Source organism: Muscardinus avellanarius, assembly GCF_963383645.1.
Source record: "Muscardinus avellanarius genome assembly, chromosome: 15".
NCBI lineage: Eukaryota > Metazoa > Chordata > Mammalia > Rodentia > Gliridae > Muscardinus > Muscardinus avellanarius.
This window is the reverse complement of record NC_137801.1, coordinates 22,114,315-22,135,842: the sequence shown is the minus strand read 5'-3', so window position 1 is coordinate 22,135,842 and position 21,528 is coordinate 22,114,315. Positions and strand designations below refer to the sequence as shown.

Sequence of the window (21,528 nt, the reverse complement as noted above, 5' to 3'; positions counted from 1 at the left end):
AAAAGCCTGATTGACACAATCTTAACAAAGTGATCAAAGTTATCAGTAAAAGGACTTAGGGACATCATGTATGCCCTGATTTGATGTGTTAAAATGGGGGATGCATTTCGCACTCTAAGGAAAGTAAAACAATAGACAAACCAGGCTTTAAAAAAGCAAGTAAATAAGCAAAACATAATAATAAGTCAAACCATCATATCAGGAATCATCAGGTGGAGGGATGTTTTACAAAATATCTAGCCAAAGCTCCTTAAGTGTCAAAGTTATTGAAGACAAAAGAAGACAAAGAAATTGTTACAGGTTGGGAAGGCTAACTTGACAACTAAATGTAATTTATATTCTAGATTGGATCCTTTGACCAAACAAAAGAAAAAGAAAAAGAAATGAGCAAAACTCAAATGAGATCTGTAATTAATAATACTGAAACAATGTTAATTTCCTATAGTACTTGCTGCTATACTTTTGGTACTGAGGATTGACCCCAGGGGCATTCTACTTCCGATCTACATCCTCAGCCCTTTTTATTTTTTTATTTTTTGCTTGTTGGGTTTTTGGGATACTAGAGAATTGAACCCTGGGGCACTTTTTTGTTTGTTTTTCTGTTTTGAAACAGGGTCTCACTAAGTTTCTGAAGCTGTACTCAAACCTGTGTCCCTCCTGTCATAGTGTTTCAAGAACTGGGATTACAGGCATGCATCACCAAAACCAGCTTTATTTTATATTTTGAAACAGGGTCTCACTAAGTTTCTGAGAGCCTCACTAAGTTGCTGAGGCTGGACTCAAACTTGCAATACTCCTGTCTCAGCCTCCCAAGTACTGGGATTACAGACATAAACCACCACGCCCAGCTTAAAATGTGTTTTCTTACTGCAACATGTCTAGGTGTGAGATCTTGCTATTTAAACCCCATTGTGAGGAATGACTCATTTGGCTTGCTTATTGTAATTTTTGTATTAAGAGGGATTATCAAATGATGTCAGATGCAGAATCTCAAAATCCAACTCTAATCATGTATGCTGGCTTGCAAGAAAGAAGAAAACAAACCAATGAATAAAAAACACACTTGCTAAAAGGCACATGACACACCATTCACAAAGAGATAAGCCACAAAAAAGATATGAACATGTTGGTCATAAAGCAATGGCTCATAACACAAAACATAAAATGTCAAGAACAAAACGGACCAAGTGAGCCAGGGGCTGGGGCTGGGGCTAAGAAATGCAGTACTTATCTAACATGTGGAAGGAAGGCTCTGGGTTCAGTCCCCAGCACCACAAAATAAAATAAACATAAATTTTAAAACAACAGAATCAGCACATGATAATCATGACTTGAGGAAATTTCTGTGGTGTTCAATTTTTATAACTCTGGTAAGAAAGGCTTATGATTAGGTAGAGATTAAATTGGCTCTGGTACATTTACTGAATTAGTTCTGGTACATACCCAGACTTCAAGTCCGTTATCCTCAAACAGTTTGTAGCATCCAGTCCCACTTTTCCATTCCGGACTACACTAGAGATGAACGGGGACAGAAGTGGAGAAATTCGGTTCAAGGCTACTTCTGGGGACATTTTAACTAGACTTGGAAGTCACCGCTGAAAGCAAAAGAAAAAAATGTTGATCAGAGTTCACAAAGAAATTAGATTTAACATGCTTCCTGAAAGCTGGTGCAGCTCAGAAAATTTTCCCTTGTATAATACTTTACAGCCTGGCACAGTGGCGCACACTTGTAATCCCAGCATTTGGGAGGCTGAGACAGGAAGATTGCAGTTCGTGGACAGCCTCAGCTACTTAGTGAGGCCCTCTGCAACTCAGTGAGACCCTGTTTCAAATGGAAGAATAACAGGCTGGGCGTGGTGGCGCATGCTTTTAATCCCAGCATTTGGGAGGCTGAGACCGGAGGATGGTGGTTCACGGACAGCCTCAGGTACTACTTAATGAGACCCTCTGCAACTTAGTGAGACCCTGTTTCAAAATAAAGAATAAAAAGTAGGGCAGGGGGTGTAGCTTTGAGATCAAATACCCCTGGATTCCATTTCCAGATCCACAAAAAAAATTAAAAAATAAATCAAAATAAAGAAAGAATAAAAACTAGGGCTGGGAGTATAGCTTGGAAATAGAATGACCCTAGGTTCTATCCCCAATATGGCAAAATATTACTACTACTACTACTACTACTACTACTAATAATAATAATAATAATAATAATAATAATTCACTTCCCATTTTAAGTGGCCTCGTCCAATGATCCTCCAGAAGAAAGCATCTATTTCCTTGTTGTATATCCACTCAGGACAGAATCTGTACCACCGCTGCTTAGGAAAAAAAGTACAATTCTCCCTGAAGTACAATCCTTTCCTTCTTTCCAAAGATGATTTCCACACTGCTATCTTCTAAAGCTCTCTCAATCTAGCCAGGCATGGTAGCATACACCTGTAATCCCAGCTCCTCAGGAGGCTGAAGCAGGTTGACTGTGAGTTTGAGGCCAACCTGAGCAATTTAGCAAGCCCTTGTCTCAAAATAACAGAAACCACAAAAAGCTGTCCTACTCTGTATCTTTCCACCCAACACACACACACAGCTAAGACACCCTCCTTCAGCTTCCCAAAGGAGTAAGAATTTGATTGATAGCAATGCACTAAAGAATAACCTGCATGCAACTGTTACTTACTAAAAATTATTTACTGCTGATATATTTCCCTCCACAGCATATTATAAATACCTGTTTCTGTCAACTCTTCCCTGCAGGGACTGCACCTCAAATTTCTAGTGTTTAACAAAAGTACCCAACATACACTGAGCATTGAATAACATTTTATAAAGAGTAAGGGGACAAAGCTAGAGAAGTTTGGGGGTGGAAACTATAATATGCCCTCAAAAAATTGCTAGGGGAATCAATGTAACAAAATATGAGGAATCATTATAGCAAAAATCTACTTAACAATTAAATCATAAAACATAACACCTATCCAGATATTAAGCAACACGGACTAATTCAGATCTTTCAGTCTTTCGGGTACTATGAAATCTTACACTTAAAAATACAGAGTAAAACCAATAATTCATATCTAAATTACTTGGAAGCTAACAGGGCTGGAGGGGAATACATGCATTCCTCTTAATAGATTTCTAAATGAAAGCCTCTACTTTCAGAGGTGAGTAAGTCAATTCAAATTTTCTCCCTCAATCTGAAAGAATAATCCCACAACAAAAACAAATTAATTTCCAGCCAGTTACAATTACAAGTAACTGATATTCTGTTTCAAGTTGTGATACATTATACCACATGAGAATTTACCAAGTCCCTGCTAAAACAAGTGTGAAAAACAGCGCATTTTTAATTTAAGCATATAGTAATCAAGGCAGTGATGACCTTTCAAAAAACTAACATTGTGACGCTACGCAGTGATAACACCCAGAAGTACCTTTGAGATGGTAAAAGATTACACGGTATGCTTTAGTTAACAAAGCATTTTTTCTGCAACTATAAAAGAAGCTCGTCTTCTGACCCCTTAGCAGATGACTCTTCCCACCATTTTGCCATCACAAGAATAAACATCTCATGCACTGTACTTTCAATCATTCAAAGTATGTGCATTTGTATAATACTATAACACTTAAAAAGAGCTTCTATGTACATCATTGTGGTTGCTCTTCACAACCTCAGTAAGGCAAGTATTTTAATTTCCATCTTGCAGATGATCTGGATAACTGTTCTAATTTAGTTCTGAACAGTATACTAACCCTTATAGACATTTTGAGGATTATTCTGCAACATTTCTACCTTTATTTCTATCCACTTATGCCACAGTACCTGAAAAGTTTTTTGTTGTTGTTGTTTGGTTTGGGGTTTTTGTTGTTTTGTTTTGTTTTGTTTTGAGGTACTGGGATTGAACCCAGGGGCAATCTACCTCTGAGCGACACCCCCAGCCCTATTTTTTATTCTTTATTTTGAAACAGGGTCTAAGTTGCCGAGGGTCTCACTAAGTAGCTGAGGCTGGCTGTGAACCTGCAATCTTCCTGCCTTAGCCTCCCAAGTACTGGGATTACAAGCGTGTGCCACCATGCCCGGCTAGAAAGGATGCTTACCTATATCACATGCAAAACAAAGAAATACTCATCTGGGAGGTGGGGGAAGGAGAAAAAGAATCACATAGTACAAAGTTACTCTTTCATGTTTTTCCCCACAGTACTATTATTTCACCTCTCATTTCTACAAAGAAAGGAAACAGAACCAACACGTTCTCAGCATCTATTCACTATCAGCACCATATTACTCATCTCTCTCTCTGTAATGACACTACACTTTCCCCAACAACTCAGTTCCCTGGTGAATGCTGTTCCCATTTTACAGAAACGAAAGCTGAAGCTCAGCAAGATGAAAACTTATGCAAAGGTCACAACCATAGCAAACAGAAGCATCAGAATTTAAATCCAGATCTCTCTCAAAGCCCATTGACCCCACCTTTCTCTCAAATAAACATTAATCACTGGTCGCTAAAGAGAAAAGCATCAAGGTGATTTTTTTTTTTAGTACATATCTTATAAAAGGTGAAGACAGTAATGAGATTAAACAGATGATTGCTTTGCAACTAAACACAAAGTAGACTACTGCTGACCTACTGCTGAAGTTGGCCTGAATGATTCATTAGTAAAATGCTAAAAGCAACAATCCTGCTCTGGAAGCCAAACAGTAGTACTAAAGGTGACAACCACCCATTCCAATTCAGCAAGCTTCATGACTTTGGAATGAAAGTATCTTTACTTCCAGAAAAGCCATGATGCTATTTTTTTAAACAGTGCAAGATTTCATGCAGCATTAATATGTTTCAATCATAAAGACGTGTTATTTCTCTTGGAAAAAGGAAAAAATATCCTAATTCCAAAATCAGAGGTCACTCTGAAGAGGCAAAAATGACTGCCCTTTGGTGCAGGGACAAAGACGGGGAGGTGGGGGTCACCCTCCCCCAGAGTATCTTTTAAACATGACAGCACTATAACAGATCCGAGAAAGGCAGAAATGTTGACAGTCATTCTCTCTTGAATATTGGTTCTGCAATTTGTACTTCCTGGTTTTTGACGTACTGAGGAAGGAAAATACAAAAATGCAATTTTTACAAAGGTCTGCTGCCCCAAAATAAGGTCACATAAGGTCTTTTGGTGGGCTGCCTAGGGAATATCAAAGACGTCCAAAGCACTGTCCAGGCTCTCTCAATTAGGCTAGGATGACAAACACGGAAACACGTGCCCCGTTGACGTCATGGAACGGAAAGGGGCGGACCCCCGCTGCGTCATACCAACGTCATAGAGCGCGCGGGGGAAGTCACACAGGGGAAGCAATTTCTCCAAGGGGGCAAATATCGGGAAAAACAAATCGGTCCAGACCCAAAGAATGCCCATCCTACTCTCGAGAGCATCAAAAAGGGGCACTCCCCCTTCTTCCAAATTGTCTGGCCGCCTCATCAAGCGGAAAGCAGGAGGGATAAGTGCTGAAGGCGTAAATCAGGGGCCAGGAGGTGGACCAGAAAGAGAGAGAGATGGGGAGGAAGGCTAGGGGGCGGGGATTGTTCTAGAAAGACCGGAGTGACACGGGTGAGCAGGGAGTCTCTGGAGCGGGGGGCCTTCTCTGAGGGAAGAGGAGGCGAACCCTCGGGCCATATTTGCGCCTCGGTCCTCTGCGCCACCTGTGCGACTCGGGATCCAACCTCCCCGCACCAGCCCCAGTCCAGGTACCTGGAACTTAGTCCGATCGGTAACCGGCGATTACGTGGGGTACAGGTTACCCGAGCGCGCCCCCGACCGACGCCAGGACCTGCGCGCGCACCGCGGGCCGGATGCGTGCGCGCGCCCCGGACGTCCCGCCCCCTCGGAGCCGGCGGCGTGCGCGCGCCCGCGGGCGCTGGGGCGGGCGTCCCCGCGATGCCGGAAAGCGCCGGCTCCTTCGCGCCGGCCTCGCGGGGGCCCGGGGGCGCGGCTGCCGCCATCGCGGGCGGGCTCTGCCCCGCGAGGCGGTGCGGGGAGGCAGCTCCCGGCAGGACCGAGGGCAGGTGGTGGGCAGGGTGGTTTCGGGCATCCCGGTGGGCGCCCCGCGGAGGCGTGGGGAAGGCCCGCGTTGTCAGGAGGCGAGGAGCAGCGTCCCTGGTTACGGGGTCGGGCAAAGGGTAAAGGTCAGCGGTCCCGCCGGCCCGGTCGGCGCTTAGCCATGGCGGCTTCCGGGGAGCCCGGGAGGCCGCGGCAGGAGCAGGTGGCGGCGCTGGTGGTGGTGGGCTCCTGCATGACCGACCTGGTCAGGTTAGTCCGGGCTAGATCGCGAGCCGGGCGGGCTGAGCGCCGTGCAGTGCCGGGCGCTGGGCCGTAGGCGGCCGACCGTGGCGCGGTGGTGTATGACACACAGGTGGCCCTGGCCCGCAATCCGCCTTCCTGGTGCAGAAAAGGCTGCGTTCGACTTTGTAAAGGAAAGGATCCGGTGGAAGGACGTAGGGGGCAGGTTTAATAAGAGCTCTAGTATATCTAGGAGCGCCTCGTTTCCTTGCCAGGCCGATGAGCCTTCCCCAATACCAGCCCCAGGACTTTGACCACGTCCTTTTACCTTGGAGAATAGGCCTACCTCACAGGGTTGTTGTGAGGACTGAACGAAGTAAAGTGTTTTGTCAACCATAACCCTATCCGGATCGGGTATTATTCGTCTAACGTTGCTGTGAAAAATAATGAACTGTGCAGGGGTCGAAACGACATTCGCTTTTCACGGTATTGATTATTGGCATTCCCGCAGCATTTTATTTACAGCTTATTTTTCAGTCGGATTGTACCTTATGACAACCCAATGTGAATCAAAACAAAAATCCATAAACAGTATTACCATTAAAACTATGAGCAAATAATGATGTTTCCATCATTATACAAAGTGAAGACAGTCGAATTAAATCAGTGAATTTAGATGATCTTCCTAATTTGTCTCCTCTTTTTAATGGAAACGACTTCTGGTTATAAAAGTAATTTATGTTCATTTTAGAAAACTTTCAGATAACCCAACAAAATCCTTCCACTCAAGTTGTTTCAGCTTAATATGTTGGCAAACAGTAATTTGGTTACAGTGCAGTTTTATATTATTAAAAATTATAGCCGGGGTGGTGGTGCACACTTGTAATCCCAGCATTTGGGAGGCTGAGACTAGAGGATTGTGGTTTGAGGACAGCCTCAGCTACTTAGTGAGGCCCTCTGCAACTTAGTGAGACAACTGTTTCAAAATAAAGATTAAAAAATAGAGCGGAAGGTGTAGCTCGGAGGTCAACTGGGCCTGGATTCCATCCCCAGACTCGGGGGAAAAAAAAAAATTATCAGTAATACCTCATCTGTCCCTAACCTTGTTTTGCCAAAGGCTAATAGAAAACTCAAAATTAAACAAAGAGGCCTTGGGCAGTCAAGTCACCAAATCCATGCTTGAAACCACCTGTATTTTACCCAGATCCCAGGTCTTCACATAATCAACTTAATGTTAACTTGCTTAAGATGTTTATAAACTGTGTTATTAAATTTCCAAACTGAAATTAGATGGAGTGTAGAAGAGAGACTGCCAGGAGCAGACATAGTGATGGACAAAAACCCGAGAGGGAGTAGGAGAATGTAGCAATAGCAAAAGATTAAATACCACTGGCCTTTATTTTTCCACAAATATTTGAGCTTCTACATTTTCAAAATAGATGTGCTTCCTTCCTTTGGTGACAGAGCATACAGATTTGTGAAATGCCTTTTTTTTTTATACTGAGATTTGAACCTACAGGCTTTCCACCTCCAACCTATACCCCCAACTTATTCAAAAATAGAGGTCTCACTAAATTGTTGAGGCTAGCCTCAAATCTTCAACCCTCTTGTCTCAGACACCCAAATATTGGGATCATAAGCATGTGTCACTGCACCTGGCTAGGTCACATATTTTTTTAACATCCTTTTAAAAACCTAAAACTCATTCCCATCGGGTGTTGTGGTGCACACCTATAATCCCAGTACTTGGGACACTGAGACAGAAGGATCACAGGTTCCAGGCCAGCCTCAGCAACTTGGGGAGCCTCTCAGCAACCTAGTGAGAGTGTTTCAAAATAAAATAGGGCTGGAAGTATAGCTTGGAGGTAGAAAGTACCCGTGTTAAATCCCCAGTACCACAAAAATAATTTTAAGAAGTCATTTCTACCTCCCTAGTTCTACAAAAACAGCCTGCAAGGTGTAGTTTGCAGACCATCTAGAGCTTCACTGTCTTACAGCCCAATACAGTAGTTGATAATGTTACTTATCAAATTTTATATTAAAAAGAACATGTGCTTTACATTAGAAATAGTTTCATCAAAAATGAAAGAGAAAGAGAGTTCATTTACTTACATAGAGGAAAAAACCTTCAGACATTTAAACTCATTCCGTGGGAAATTCATCTAGCTAAATTTTTGCTGTAATTTAATATAGGAAGTGGCAGAAGAATAGGAAAGCTATACAATTTCCCCTTGTCCTTTACCTGATTAAAACGTTCACCATTCAAATTCAGAGACACTTTCTTGTTAGCAAACTAAGTCTGAATGTTCTTTGAAGCCTGACCATCAGAAACTAAAGATAACTATAGTACTTTTTGAAATGATTAGTCTTTAAATTTTAGAACAGGGGGAGAAGTGGTATCAAAGGCATCATTTTATTCTGTCGAGATTATTTTTTGCCAGCTATACATTTGTAGAAAGATAATTCCCTGGCTTGAAATAGATACATACCTATAAGTATGAAAAAATTTAAAATATGCAAACCCTTGGATCACAGGGCGGCTTCTGAGACCCCTCCATTTCCTTGCCTCTCACCCAAAGTCAAAGGGACGAGTCTACTTAAAAGTTATTAGTTTAGTTTTGCGGGGCATGGTGGCTCATGCCTGTAAGCCAGTACTCAGGAGCCTGGGGCAGAAGGATCATAGGTTCAAGATGGGCCTCAACAATTCGTCAAGAACCTCAACAACTTAGTAAGACCCTGTTTCAAAATAAAAAGGGTTAGGGATACAGCTTAGAGGTAGAATGCCTCTGGGTTCAATCCCCAGTACCAACACAAAACACAAAAATTATTAATTTTGGCCATGCTTGCAACAATAAGCCTTAAGTTGGCTGATTTACCCACATGATAAAAGAGGAAAAATTCAATGTCCATTCTTTGGACACTATGCATCTTCAAAATTAGGACTATATATCTTGTCAGCATTTTAAAAAACATTCTAGAGGTAGGAAAGTTTAGAGATTATCTATCCCAGTCCTTCAGATTATAGATGAGTAAACCACCTCCCAGAGAAGTAAGAAACTCCTGAGATAACCTTTCTAACCTCTCTTCCCTTGCCATATTCATTTCTCTGTAAGATATCTTTTCATATAAACTTTCTACTATTTCCTACTGCTTTTCTACAAACGTTTCATGGTCTTCTATTATGGCTATAAAGATCTTTACAGAATACTTTAATAAAGGATTTTTTAATTGGGCATTTGTGATAAACACGAGCCTAACTTTGCTAGTTAAAATGCATATCATGAAGCCAAGCGTGATGGCACATGCTTGTAATCCCAGCACTTGGGAGACTGAGACAGGTGGATTGCACAGGTTCAAAGCCAGCCTCAGCTACTTAGTGAGGCTCTCAGCAACTTAAGAGAGACCCTGTTTCCAAATAAAGTATAAAATAGGTCTGGGAGTGTAGTCTGGAAGTAGAAAAACCCCTGGGTTCCACCCTCACTCCCCCCAAAAAAAAAAAATTTCATGAGCTGGGTGTGGTGGCTTATGCTTGTAATCTCAGTACTTGGGAGACTGAGACAGGATTGCAGGTTCATGGTCAGCTTCAGTAATTTAGTGAGACCCTCTGCAACTTAGTGACACCCTGCTTCAAAATTAAAGAAAAAAAAAGTAGGGCTGAGGTATACCTCAGAGGTAGAGCACCCCTGGGTTCAATTCCCAGCACCAAAAAAATTTTTTTTTCAAATAACCATCATGGCTGGGCATAGTGATGCACACCTGTAATCTCAGTACTTGGGCAGGGGGTAGTTGCTGAGACAGGAGGATCACAGTTTCAAGACCAACCTTATAACTTAGTGAGACCCTCAGCAAACTAGTGAGAACCTGTTTCAAAATAACTAAAATAGGTCTGAGGCATATCTCAGATCTTAGAGATAGAAAGCCCATTGGTTCAATCCCCAGTACTGGGGGTGGGGGGAGATCATGATTATATTAGTTTCCTGTTGCTGCCAAAACAAAGTTAATGGCTTAAGCAGCATAAATCTTCCAGAGAATGGAAGTCTGACACAGGTCTCACAGGGCTGAAATCAAGGTCAGTAGGGCTGCGTTCCTTCCTGAAGGCCTAGTGGGGAATCAGTTTCCTTTTTCAGTTCCTGCAGGCTCTGCATTCCTTGGTTGGTTGTGGCCCCTTTGTGTTCAAAGCCGGAGATGGTTGGAAGTTCTAGGGACTGGAATGTGGACATCTTTTGGGATGTGAATGTATTATTCTACCTACCACAAAGATTAAGCTTGAAATAAAACTTATGATACCCATTGCTCAGGCAACCTTTGAATCCAATGAGTCCATCTTTGTATTCTACTAAGAGTTCAAATGTTCATCCCCAAACCACATAGCCAAGTCATGGCATAAAGAAGTCTGGAATACAGGTCTTCCAACCCTTATCTTTCCATTCTATCATTCTGTCGCCAACTCTGGCTAGTAATGTTTCCCTTTTCATGTATAGTTCATTTGAAATCTTCTAATCTGCATTCTAATCTGATAAGAAATAACAACTAAGAACTTAAAATTTTCAGGTCTAAAGACAGTATCTTCATTGCTCTTCCTTATTTTATTCCTGGTTTTAACAGTCAGCAACCTGGACACTATGCCTCTACTGTAAAATCACGTTAGAAATAAAACTACTTCAATAACTAAACTTGTGGATGGCCTCCCACTTTCCTTAGGTATTACATTACTGTATACTGTATACTGTATACCATTACTGTATACCAGGCACTGCTAATTCAATCAATAAGCAACTTTTTTCATTTCTAATTTTAGTCTGCTATGAATAGTAAGCTCCATAGTAATAATTTTTAAAAATCATTAGCTCATCTGACATGGCACACAATGGACATTAAATAATTATCCATCTGTATTTATCACTATCCTCTTTCTTGAACACTCGCCTCGAACATTTCACATCACAAAGAAATCAAGACCATTCTTGTAGAAAATAAAGACAAAGTTCCTCCAAAGACAATTTTTCATGAAAACCCAACAACATGAACATTATTAAAAGTTAGGTTCATAGATTTTGGTTAATCATGCTTTCACTGATTGTCCTGATTTCTTATGACATGTATCAACCATTTTCTCAGTTATTCATTCAACTAATTTTTTTTTTTTGGTGGTATTGGGGATGGAACCCAGAGGCTTTCTACCTCTAGGCTATACTCCCAGACCTATTTTATATTTTTATTTGGAAACAGGGTCTCACTAAGTTGCTGAGAGCCTCACTAAGTAGCTGAGGCTGGCTTCAAACCTGCACGATCCTCCTGTCTCAGCCTCCCAAGTTCTGGGATTACAAGCGTGCGCCACCACGCCCATCCCATTCAACTAATTTTTACTGAGTTTATTTGTGCCAGTCATTTCCCTTGATAGAAAGGATACACAAGAAGCCAAGTGTAGTGGTGCACGCTTGTAATCCCAGCATTTGGGAGGCTGAGACTGGAGGATTGCAGTTCACGGACAGCCTCAGCTACTTAATGAGGCCCTCTGGAACTCAGTGAGACCCAGTTTCAAAATAAAGAATAAAAAATAGGGCAGGGGGTGTAGCTCAGAGGTCAAATGCCCCTGGATTCCATCCCCAGACCCGCAAAAAAATAAAGAATAAAAATAGGACTGGGAATATAGCTTGGAGGTAGAATGCCCTTGGGTTCTATCTTCAGTACCACAAAAAAAAAAAAAAAAAAAAAAAAAAAAAGGATACACAAAGATCTCCTGGCTGTGGAGCTTATATTCAATGCTACAGAGAAAAAAAAAATGTGAAAGGTGAAAGGAGGGTAGGAAGGCCAAGTTTAGATCATTGGCCACAGAAAGGCTCACTGAGGAGGATTTTGAAGGGAAGGACCAGAGGAAAGGAAGCAAGCCGTGCGTACACCTGAGGAGAGACTGCTTCAGGCAGAAGGAGCAGAACCTTTGAACCTTTGGATTGAAAGCTTCCCTAAGTGATGAGCCTCCTAAGTTTTTATTTCCAGCTTAATCTTTATAGTAGGTAGAATAACATTCCCATCCCAAAAGATGTCCACATTCCAGTCCCCAGAACTTGTGAATGTTATTATACAGCAAGGGGGAATTAACATGCAAAGGCCCTACTCAGTGAACAAGGAGTCAGGATGGCTGAAGAAGACGGGCTGGGGAGGGCGACAGCACAGAAAGCCATTGGAGGACTTGAGCAGAGGAACAACATGGCTTATATTGTGATAGGGTCGCTCTGGGGACCATGGTAGAAAGGAGGGAAGGCAAGTTCAGGGAGACAAGCTCAGACGCATCACGTAATCTCTGCAAGAAATGATAGTAGCTTGGCAGCATTTCCAGTGGAGAGAAACAAGCGCCTTCTGTTTTATTGTTTGTTTCCATTTTTTGTTTATTTATTTTGGGTTTTTTTTTTTTTTTTTGCAGTCCTGGGGATGGAACCTAGGGCATTCTACCTCTAGCTACACCCCCACCCCTATTTATTATTTTTTATTTATTTTGAAACAGGGTCTCACTGAGTTGCAAAGGACCTCACTAAGTAGCAGAGGCTGACAACAAACCTGCAATCCTACCGTCTCAGCTTCCCTACGGCCGGGATTACAAGCGGGCGCCACCACACCCAGCTAGCACCTTCTGTTTTGAAGATAGTGTTGACAGAATCTGTTGGCAGGAATTTCTCCAAGCTCTGAATATGGAAAGGAAAGTTGGTCTTTGCTGAGATGCAGAGGATTGTGAATAGGGACTGTTGGGTAGGGAGAGGGCTTTCTCAGGAGCTCAGGGTGAGCATGTTAGATTTGGAGAAGTGAAGTACCTATTAGACCATGAAGAGGTCAAGAAGACTGATTTATCAGTTTGGAGATGAGGATGAGGCAGAGGTATAAATCCGAGAGTCATGAGTATGTGGATAGTGTTTGAAGCCATGAGGCAGGATGAGATCATTGAAGGCCTGAACTCCTAGTGCACTTCAGCATTTAGTGGAGACATTTTTCACATAATTTATTTCCTGCCTTTCAGTCTCTCTGTACCCCTAAAACTTGCTGTGAGACAAGCGTGGTACAATATATCCATGGCAATAGACCATGATGTCAACTAATACCCTTATGTTATCCTTTTGTGTGCTACCAGCTAAAAGTGATGACTGGGGAGATGAGGCTCATGGTCACCTAAGCATCTAAATTTAATCCTTGGCAAATCAGGAAATCATTGCTTAATTCTCAAAAGATCTTAATTGGACAGTGAAATAGCTGAATTTAGAAACCTTTAGAGCCAAGGTGGATGAAACATGGGGCATGCTATTTCTGAGCTACACCCCCAGTTCATTTCTTATTTTCTGTATTGAAGCAGGGTCTTGCTAAGTTGCTGAGGCTGGCTGTAAGCCTATGATCCTCCTGTCTTGAACTGCCTGAGTCCTCAGCCCCTGGATTACTTTAAAAAAAAAAAATCCCTGCTTAGAAAAGATATGTTTGACATAGTACAAATAGTCTCTAACCTGGGTCTACCAGAAGTCTCTTGACTTGTTATATTTAGATCAGAAAAATCTTTTACAATTATGTCTTCAGGAAAGTCAAAGGAATGATAGTCCAAAATTATATTTTTCTAATATTAAAGGCATATAATATCATCCCTCAATATTTCTGCTTTTTACGTTGGTTGTGAATATTTATCAGTTATCAAACATTTTTTTCAGCTGGGCGTGGGCGCACGCTTGTAATCCCAGCATTTGGGAGGCTGAGACAGGTGGATCACAGTTCGCGGACAGCATCAGCTACTTAGTGAGGCCCTTTGCAACTCAGTGAGACCCTGTTTCAAAATTAAAAATAGGGTTTGGGATGCTCGGAAGTAGAATGCCCCTGGATTCCATCCCTAGTACTGCAAAATAATAATAATGATAATAATAATAATAATAATAATAATATTGATATGAGAACATTTTTTAGTATTTTGTTAAATATATACCTGTCAACTGTATTTTCTAATATCAAAAGAAATCACTCATGACAAATTTGCTAATCTTACTCCCTTTAATGAAAGTGGATGTTTAAAAATGAATTACACAGGCACAGTTAAAATATACCCACAAAAATTATTAAAAAGTAAATTTCATATGATAAAGAAAGAGCACCCATGGGTGCTACTGCTAAGCAGTCTAGCAGTCCCTTCCTTTGCTAGCTCTCCATGCCCTGGACTTTTCCTGTCTATTCTAGGGAGAACAAATTAGGATGGGCTTTGTGATGAATTTTGCACTGGTATTTCAATGACTTGCACATAACTTTGAAATGCTGGGAATGTGCTAGGTGCTAGGGATGGTGCGATTAGTAAAACACTCTAGAGGAACTTAGAGTCCAAAGAAGACGGCAGACACAAAAGAGATCTTTGTAGTAGAATATCGCAAGTACCTTCAGGTTCCGTGAAAGCACAGGGAAATTCCCTGAAGGAGGTAGATGCTGAAGATGGAGCATGTATCCCCAAAGAGTCTGAGACGATGCTGATGTATTCCCTCAATACTTACACTAAATTAGCTTCAACAAATAGAAGTTTAATCACATTTTAATATTTTCTACATAGTGATAAATTACTGGTTTGTTATATGATCTTCAAGAACAAGATTTCTTTGAATTGTATAAGGTTCTTAGGACAACTGATTGAAGGCACTTCTTTGAGATCTTAAAATCTTCCTACAAAAAAAATAAAATTAAAAAATTAAAATTAAAAAAATTAAAAAATTAAAATCTTCCTACAAGCATTTAGACATTTGTCTGCCTTCACAATTTATATATGACTAGTTTGATTTGAAGCATTTCTCATGTAGCTGCAAAAGGCAACCATAAATTATCTTTGTGTGTATACGGTTGACTTGTTTTTTAAATAAAACTTGAAGGTTTTGTTTGTTTGGGTTTGGGGCTTGGGTTTTTTGTTTTGGGGTGTTAGGTTTTAGTTTGGTTTTTGATTTGTTTCCCAAATATTATCACATATCATCAGGTACTGGCTTTTCCCCTTGTGGTCAAAAGAAAAAAAGACTTCAAATGCAATTTTTCTGTAATATTGCACCAAGTAATTTGTACAACAGTTTCTTAAATTCCCTTTACAATTTGTTTTTGTTTTTGTTTTGAGATGTAATCTTGCTATGTTGCCCAGTCTGATATGGAGCTCAAGTGATCCCCCTCTTTCCTCCCAAGTAGCTAGGACTATAGGCATTTGCCACCATGCCCGGCTACTAATATATTTTACATTTGCATTTTACCACTGGTTTGAAAAGTTTCAGTTCATACACTATAATAAAAATAATATTGGGGGAATCTGATTAAGAGTTCTCATTCTGAAGAAATACAGATCTACTTTTTAGTTACCTAAGTTTTCAACCAAATATTCTACCAAAAATCTTTTTAAAAGCTCAATATTAATGTCCATTAGGCTATCTTGATTACAATTATGTCTTTGGTTTTATATCAAGACCATAAAGAAAAGAGACAAGATCTTATCTAGAATAGTCAAGGATAATTAGAAAATTTGTATCCCGCCTGTACTTAACAAAACTAAGCATTTTTTATGTTAAGACTTTCAAAATACCACCGTATCCTACTCGGTGAACATTTGTAGGGTGAATGAATAAAGGCTTGCACACCATGTATCTCAGTCCACTTGGTGCTGCTATAACAGATTACCTAAAATAGGTTTTTATATAGAACACATTTCTCAACAGTTCTGGAGGCTAGGAAATTCAAGATGCAAGAGTATCTCCTTGCTGTACCACCAAATAGTGGGAGGCAGAAGGCCCAAAGAGAGGGAAGTGGGGAAAAGATACAGGAGGAGCTGGATCCCCTTTTATAACAAACCCACCTTCCCAGTAATGAACCTAACTCCCATGAAAGCAACCTGAATTCGTGGTCCTGGCTCTGCTCATGATCTCATCGCATCTTAAAGGTCCCGCCTCTCAATACTGTTGCACCAGAGATTAAGTTTCCCACACGTGAACTTTGGTTGGCACATTCAAATCATACTACCCTGCATGCACGAGGTTAAAAGCTGCCTAGAATGTCCTTGTGGGGACTGGTTCCAGTAGACCTTTAACCTTCTGACAGCTACAAGCAGGTAGTACAGTGCTTAGCTTGGCAGCTTGGAACAAGAAGAAAATCACTTAAATTACCCCAAGTAATAAGTGCTTTTCTTCATGGTAGCCCAAAATATGCTGTACAGCCAGGTCTCAGACAGAGCAGAAGGCTCCTGGAAAATCGAAAGATCTTGAATTTTACTCCAGGGATCCACCATTACCTTGACTCCACCACCCTCCACGCAGCTGTCCCACGCCCAATCCCCTCTCTGTTTGAAGACTTTGCCTGATAGCTAGTGCCTGCTCCCTCCACCCCTGCCTGGGATTGCCTCTTGGCCTCCTGGTACTCCTGCCCTCATTCAGCTCCACCTTCCACCACGGCTGCTGCTTGCTTCTTACCATGCCTCCTGTTTGAAGGGGGTTAAGCTGCCATGTTGTACATTCTTTCATTAGGCCAGCCTGATTTTCTGTCTGCTTGATCTGGTGATTATTTAAGGAATTATGTTAAATATCACCTACCTTAATATGGAAGATTTGTCTATTTCTTATCATAGACACATACACACACACACACACACACACACACACACAACACACACACACACACACACACACACACGCTATTTTAATAGTTATATTCAGTCTGAAATTGTTACCTTTTCCTGCTGAATTTAACCTGATTTTGCTTTAAGCCCTTTGTTGTTAGTGGGTTTTATGTTTTGTTTTGTTTCTTGCAGTTATTGATAAGGCTCTCCGGGGTTGTTTTCATTGGTATTTGCAGGGCATATCTTTTTCTACCTTTTTTACTTTACTCCATATATATGTCTCTCTCTCTCTCTCTTTTTTTTTTTTTTTTTTTTTTTTTTTTTGGTGGTACTGGGGGTGGAACCCAGAGGCTTTCTACCTCCAGGCTATACTCCCAGACCTATTTTATATTTTATTTGGAAACAGAGTCTCGCTAAGTTGCTGTGAGCCTCATTAAGTAGCTGAGGCTGGCTTCGAACCTGCGCGATCCTCCTGTCTCAGCCTCCCAAGCGCGGGGATTACAAGCGTGCACAACCATGCCCGGCTATATATGTCTCTTATAAATAGCACATAGCTGGATATTAATCTTTTGTTTATTTGTTTGTGTTTGTTCGTTTATTTGGCAGTATTGGGGATTGAACCTAGTGGCATTCTACCTCCAAGCTATGCCTCTAGCCCTATTTATTTGAAACAGGGTCTCACTAAGTGGCAGAGGGCCTCACTAAGTAGCTGAGGCTGGCCACGAACCTGTGATTCTCCTGTCTCAGCCTCCCATGTACGGGGATTACAAGTGAGTACCATAACACCCGGATTTGGTTGGTTTGTTTTTATTTAATAATAGTATTTTGGTACTAGAAGTTGAACCCAGAGACAGTCTACCTCTGAGCAACCCCAGCCAGTACTATCTTGTTTTTTATTTTGAAACAGGGTCTCACTAAATTTCTAAGGCTGGCCTCCTGTGATCCTCCTGTATTTGCTTCTGAAGTACTGGGATTACAGGCATGCGCCATGATGCCAGGCTTGTTTTTTATTTTATTTTGTGTGTGTGTGTGTGTGTAGTACTGGGGATGGAACCCAGGGACTTTCTACCTCTGGGATATACCCCCAAACCTATTTTATATTTTATTTTGAAACAGGGTCTCACCAAGCAGCTGAGAGCCTCACTAAGTAGATGAGACTGGCTTCGAACCTTCATGATCCTCCTGTCTCAGCCTCCCAAGTACTGGGATTATGAGCATGCACTACCATGCTTAACTGTATTTATTTATTTATTTATTTATTTATTTATTTATTTATTTTGGTGGCACTGGGGTTCTTGGAAGCCCTTCTACCTCCGGGCTACACTCCCAGACCTATTTTGTATTTTTTTATTTGGAAACAGGGTCTCTTAAGCCAGCGAGGCTGACTCTGAACCAGCGCGATCCTCCTGTCTCCGCCTCCCAAGAGCAGGGATTACAAGCGTGAGCCACCACGCCCAGCGGCTGTTTTTATTTTTTATAAATAGAATTTTTGCCTTTTCACTGGAGAATGTAATCCATTTAAATATGAGTTCTGATGTATTTGAATTCATTCCAAATCCATCATTTTACATAAACTTCTCTGTAGAACACTGTTTTTCAAACTCATTAAGGTTGTAGAACACAAGAGTCATGATGCTTTTTGTGGAATACCATAGGCAATTAAATTTAACTATATTCATATTTCATGACAAATTGCATGCTCTCTTCTATTACATTGTATTTTATACAAAAAGCAGTGTGCCCCAAGAGTTGAAAAAGAAAATGTTATATTTGAGAACATTCTGTCCACTAATTTGATTCCTTCTGAAAGGAACAGCATTATTTGACCTTTCTATCTCAGCATCTAGGTTCTTCATAAGTTTAACTGCTAGAAATTACATATTTATTTTTTTGAAGATTTAAAGAAGTTTATTAAAAAGATAGAAATACAGAAAATAGAAATACAGAAAATAGTTACAGCCCATGCCAAAATGGCATGAGGGGGGAGGGTGGCCTGGACCAACTCACCACTCCCCTATTTATTTTTTATAAATATAAAAACCTGAAATATAAACAGGCCCAAAGAGCCTTGGGTATATTTATGAATAACATCTATCTTGTGTGTGTGTGTGTGTGTGTGTGTGTGTGTGTGTGTGTGTGTGTAGGGACATTCACTGTGTGCTATAGAACTGAGGGGCATTCTACCTCTTAGTTACATCCCCAGCCCTATTTTATCTTTTAAATTTTGAAACAGGGTCTCACTAAGTTGCAGAGAGCCTCGCTATGTTGCTGAAGCTATCCTCGAACCTATGATCCCCCTGTCTCAGTCTCTAAAAAACTGGGATTACAGGCCGGTGTCATCACGCCCGGCTCTGAGTTAACTTCTTTGCATTTGTGAATAATACCTTACAGTAGGTTTTGGTGTCAGACCGACCTTGGTTTGAAGACTAGTTCTGCCATCTTCTACTGGGTGAATGTGGGTATTTTTTTTTAATCTCCCTATTCTAATTCTCTTTATTTGTGAAATGAAATGAAAAAAAGAATAACTTTTCCTGGAGTTAGTGTAATGATTCAGTGAGTTGGAGCTCATAAAGTGTTTACCACAGTATTTAGTATATGATATGCATTCAAGAAATAGTATCAGCTACAATTGATGTATTAATCATTTCAGCAAATTTTCCTGATTAATGGTGTGCATAGGCACTGTCTTAGGCCATTGTGATATAAAAGTGAATGTGACATACGCCAGGAAAGGAACTTTCAGAGATTAGTAGGGCAGGGAACCCAGCCCATCCTGCTACATTTAGATGCTTGGAGGAGGTGAAGCACGAACTGAATTGTAAGAGATGTGAATGGTTTCGCCTGGCTAAGAAGCAAGGGAGAACTTTCAGGGATAGGGGATTGAAAAAGAAATTTTAAATACAGTTAGATTTTAGAAATGAACACTATTACGATATTGTTACAGAAGGTACCACTGTTTTCTTGTAGCATCACTTAGTGCTATAGTCAAAGAAGTTGTGAGATGGAATGAATGAGAAGTGATTTTAGTATAGAATCTGCTGTTGTTGTTGATGTTGTTGTTGTTGTTGTTGTTGTTGTTGTTGTTGTTGTTGGACGATTGAACCTGGAAGCATTTTATCTCCAAGTTATGTTCTCAGCCCTTTTTATTTTTTATTTTGAAACAGGGGCTCACTAAGTTGTTGAGGGTCTTGCTGAGGTCGCCTCAAACTTGAGACCCTCCTGTCTCCGCTTCCCAAGTACTAGGATTACAGGTGTGTGCCACCATGCCCAGCTAAGAATTTGTTTTTTAAAATGCTGTTTTAGGGCCGGGCGTGGTGGCGCACGCTTGTAATCCCCGCGCTTGGGAGGTGGAGACAGGAGGATCGCGCAGGTTCGAAGCCAGCCGCGCTGGCTTACGAGACCCTGTTTCAAAATATAAAAAAATAGGTCTGGGAGTGTAGCCCGGAGGTAGAAGGGCTTCCAGGAACCCCAGCACCACCAAAAAAAGAAAAATAAATAAATAAAAATGCTGTTTTATAAATGCTATGTAAATAAATATTTGTCTGTTATAGGTACTGAGTATCTGCTATTATAGCCAAAATTGAGAGAATGCTAATTTCCAAAGAAAAAGACACAGTGTAATTTAAAGACCAATGGATTTAGAAGACCTGAATTAGATTCCGGGCGTGGTGGCGCACGCTCATAATCATAGCACTTGGGAGGCTGAGACAGGAGGATCGCACAGGTTCGAAGCCAGCCTCAGCTACTTAGTGAGGCTCTCAGCAACTTAGTGAGACCCTGTTTCCAAATAAAGTATAAAATAGGTCTGGGAGTATAGCCCAGAAGTAGAAGTAGAAAGCCCCTGGGTTCCACCCCAAGTACCACCAAAAAAAAAAAAGAAGACCTGAATTAGGATTCAAGTTCAACTTCCTTAACAGCTATGTGATTTTTGATAAGCTAGTACTTTTTAAAATTCTTACTTTTTCACTTTTTAAAACAGAGATGATAATGCTTATGCTGACCTATCTTACAAAATGTTTTGTTAAGCTCAAATATAATCAGCTCTTGATTATTCATAATGATGGGAACATAGAAGAGTTGTGATCACCAAAAAAACCAGAAATAGTAGATAAATTAAAATTTAATAATTCCAGAATACATTATTTTTTCCTATGCTGATTTATCCTTCTAATTATATTTTGGTTAGGATAAAATTAAAATCCATTTTTATTTCTTTAAACTATACCAGCAGATGGCAGGAAAATGTAGCCCAGATAATTATAATGTGGTGACAGAAGTCATTTGGAATTTAAAATTTACTATAATTAATTGGCAAAATAGAAAAGAAAACATTAGTTCTGTAGTTATTGGTTACTGTCGTTTTTATTGTTACATAAATTCATACTTTTCTGGTCTTCAATGAATTTAAGTTAATCATCAGGAACTTTGACAAATATCTTTTTTTCACCTCCCCCTTCCTGCTGTATTTTTCTGCATCCTGACTTTCCACTTTCCAGTGCACTCACACATGCCTTTTGCCATCCTGAAGTTGTTTGACCCCTCCTCTTGCTTAGCCAAAAAGATCTGTTGACATTAGGTAGTATTTATTTATTTATTTTTATTCATTTATCCAGCTCGTTATTGTTTTGTTGTTGTTGTTGTTGTTGTTGTTGTTGTTGTTGTTTATTTTGAAATAGGGT

The 21,528-nt window shown here is 40.6% G+C and overlaps 2 protein-coding genes across 3 annotated transcripts in view; one reads left to right on the top strand and one right to left on the bottom strand.

The window, feature by feature from the left end:
- The window catches only part of BABAM2 (BRISC and BRCA1 A complex member 2), a gene marked incomplete at both ends in the record, with an annotated part of 453,631 nt that extends 452,060 nt beyond the window's left edge, over positions 1-1,571 (bottom strand). Inside the window, one exon of the mRNA XM_080711179.1 lies at positions 1,444-1,571. Within this exon, the coding sequence (XP_080567305.1) occupies positions 1,444-1,571 (128 nt within the window). The remainder of the gene's footprint in view (positions 1-1,443) is intronic.
- Positions 1,572-6,202: 4,631 nt separating this feature from the next.
- RBKS (ribokinase) overlaps positions 6,203-21,528 on the top strand; it is a gene marked incomplete at both ends in the record, with an annotated part of 99,392 nt that continues 84,066 nt past the window's right edge. For both annotated transcript variants that reach the window (XM_080711607.1, XM_080711606.1), the window contains one exon: positions 6,203-6,291. In XM_080711607.1, coding sequence (XP_080567733.1) covers positions 6,203-6,291 — 89 coding nt within the window. The remainder of the gene's footprint in view (positions 6,292-21,528) is intronic.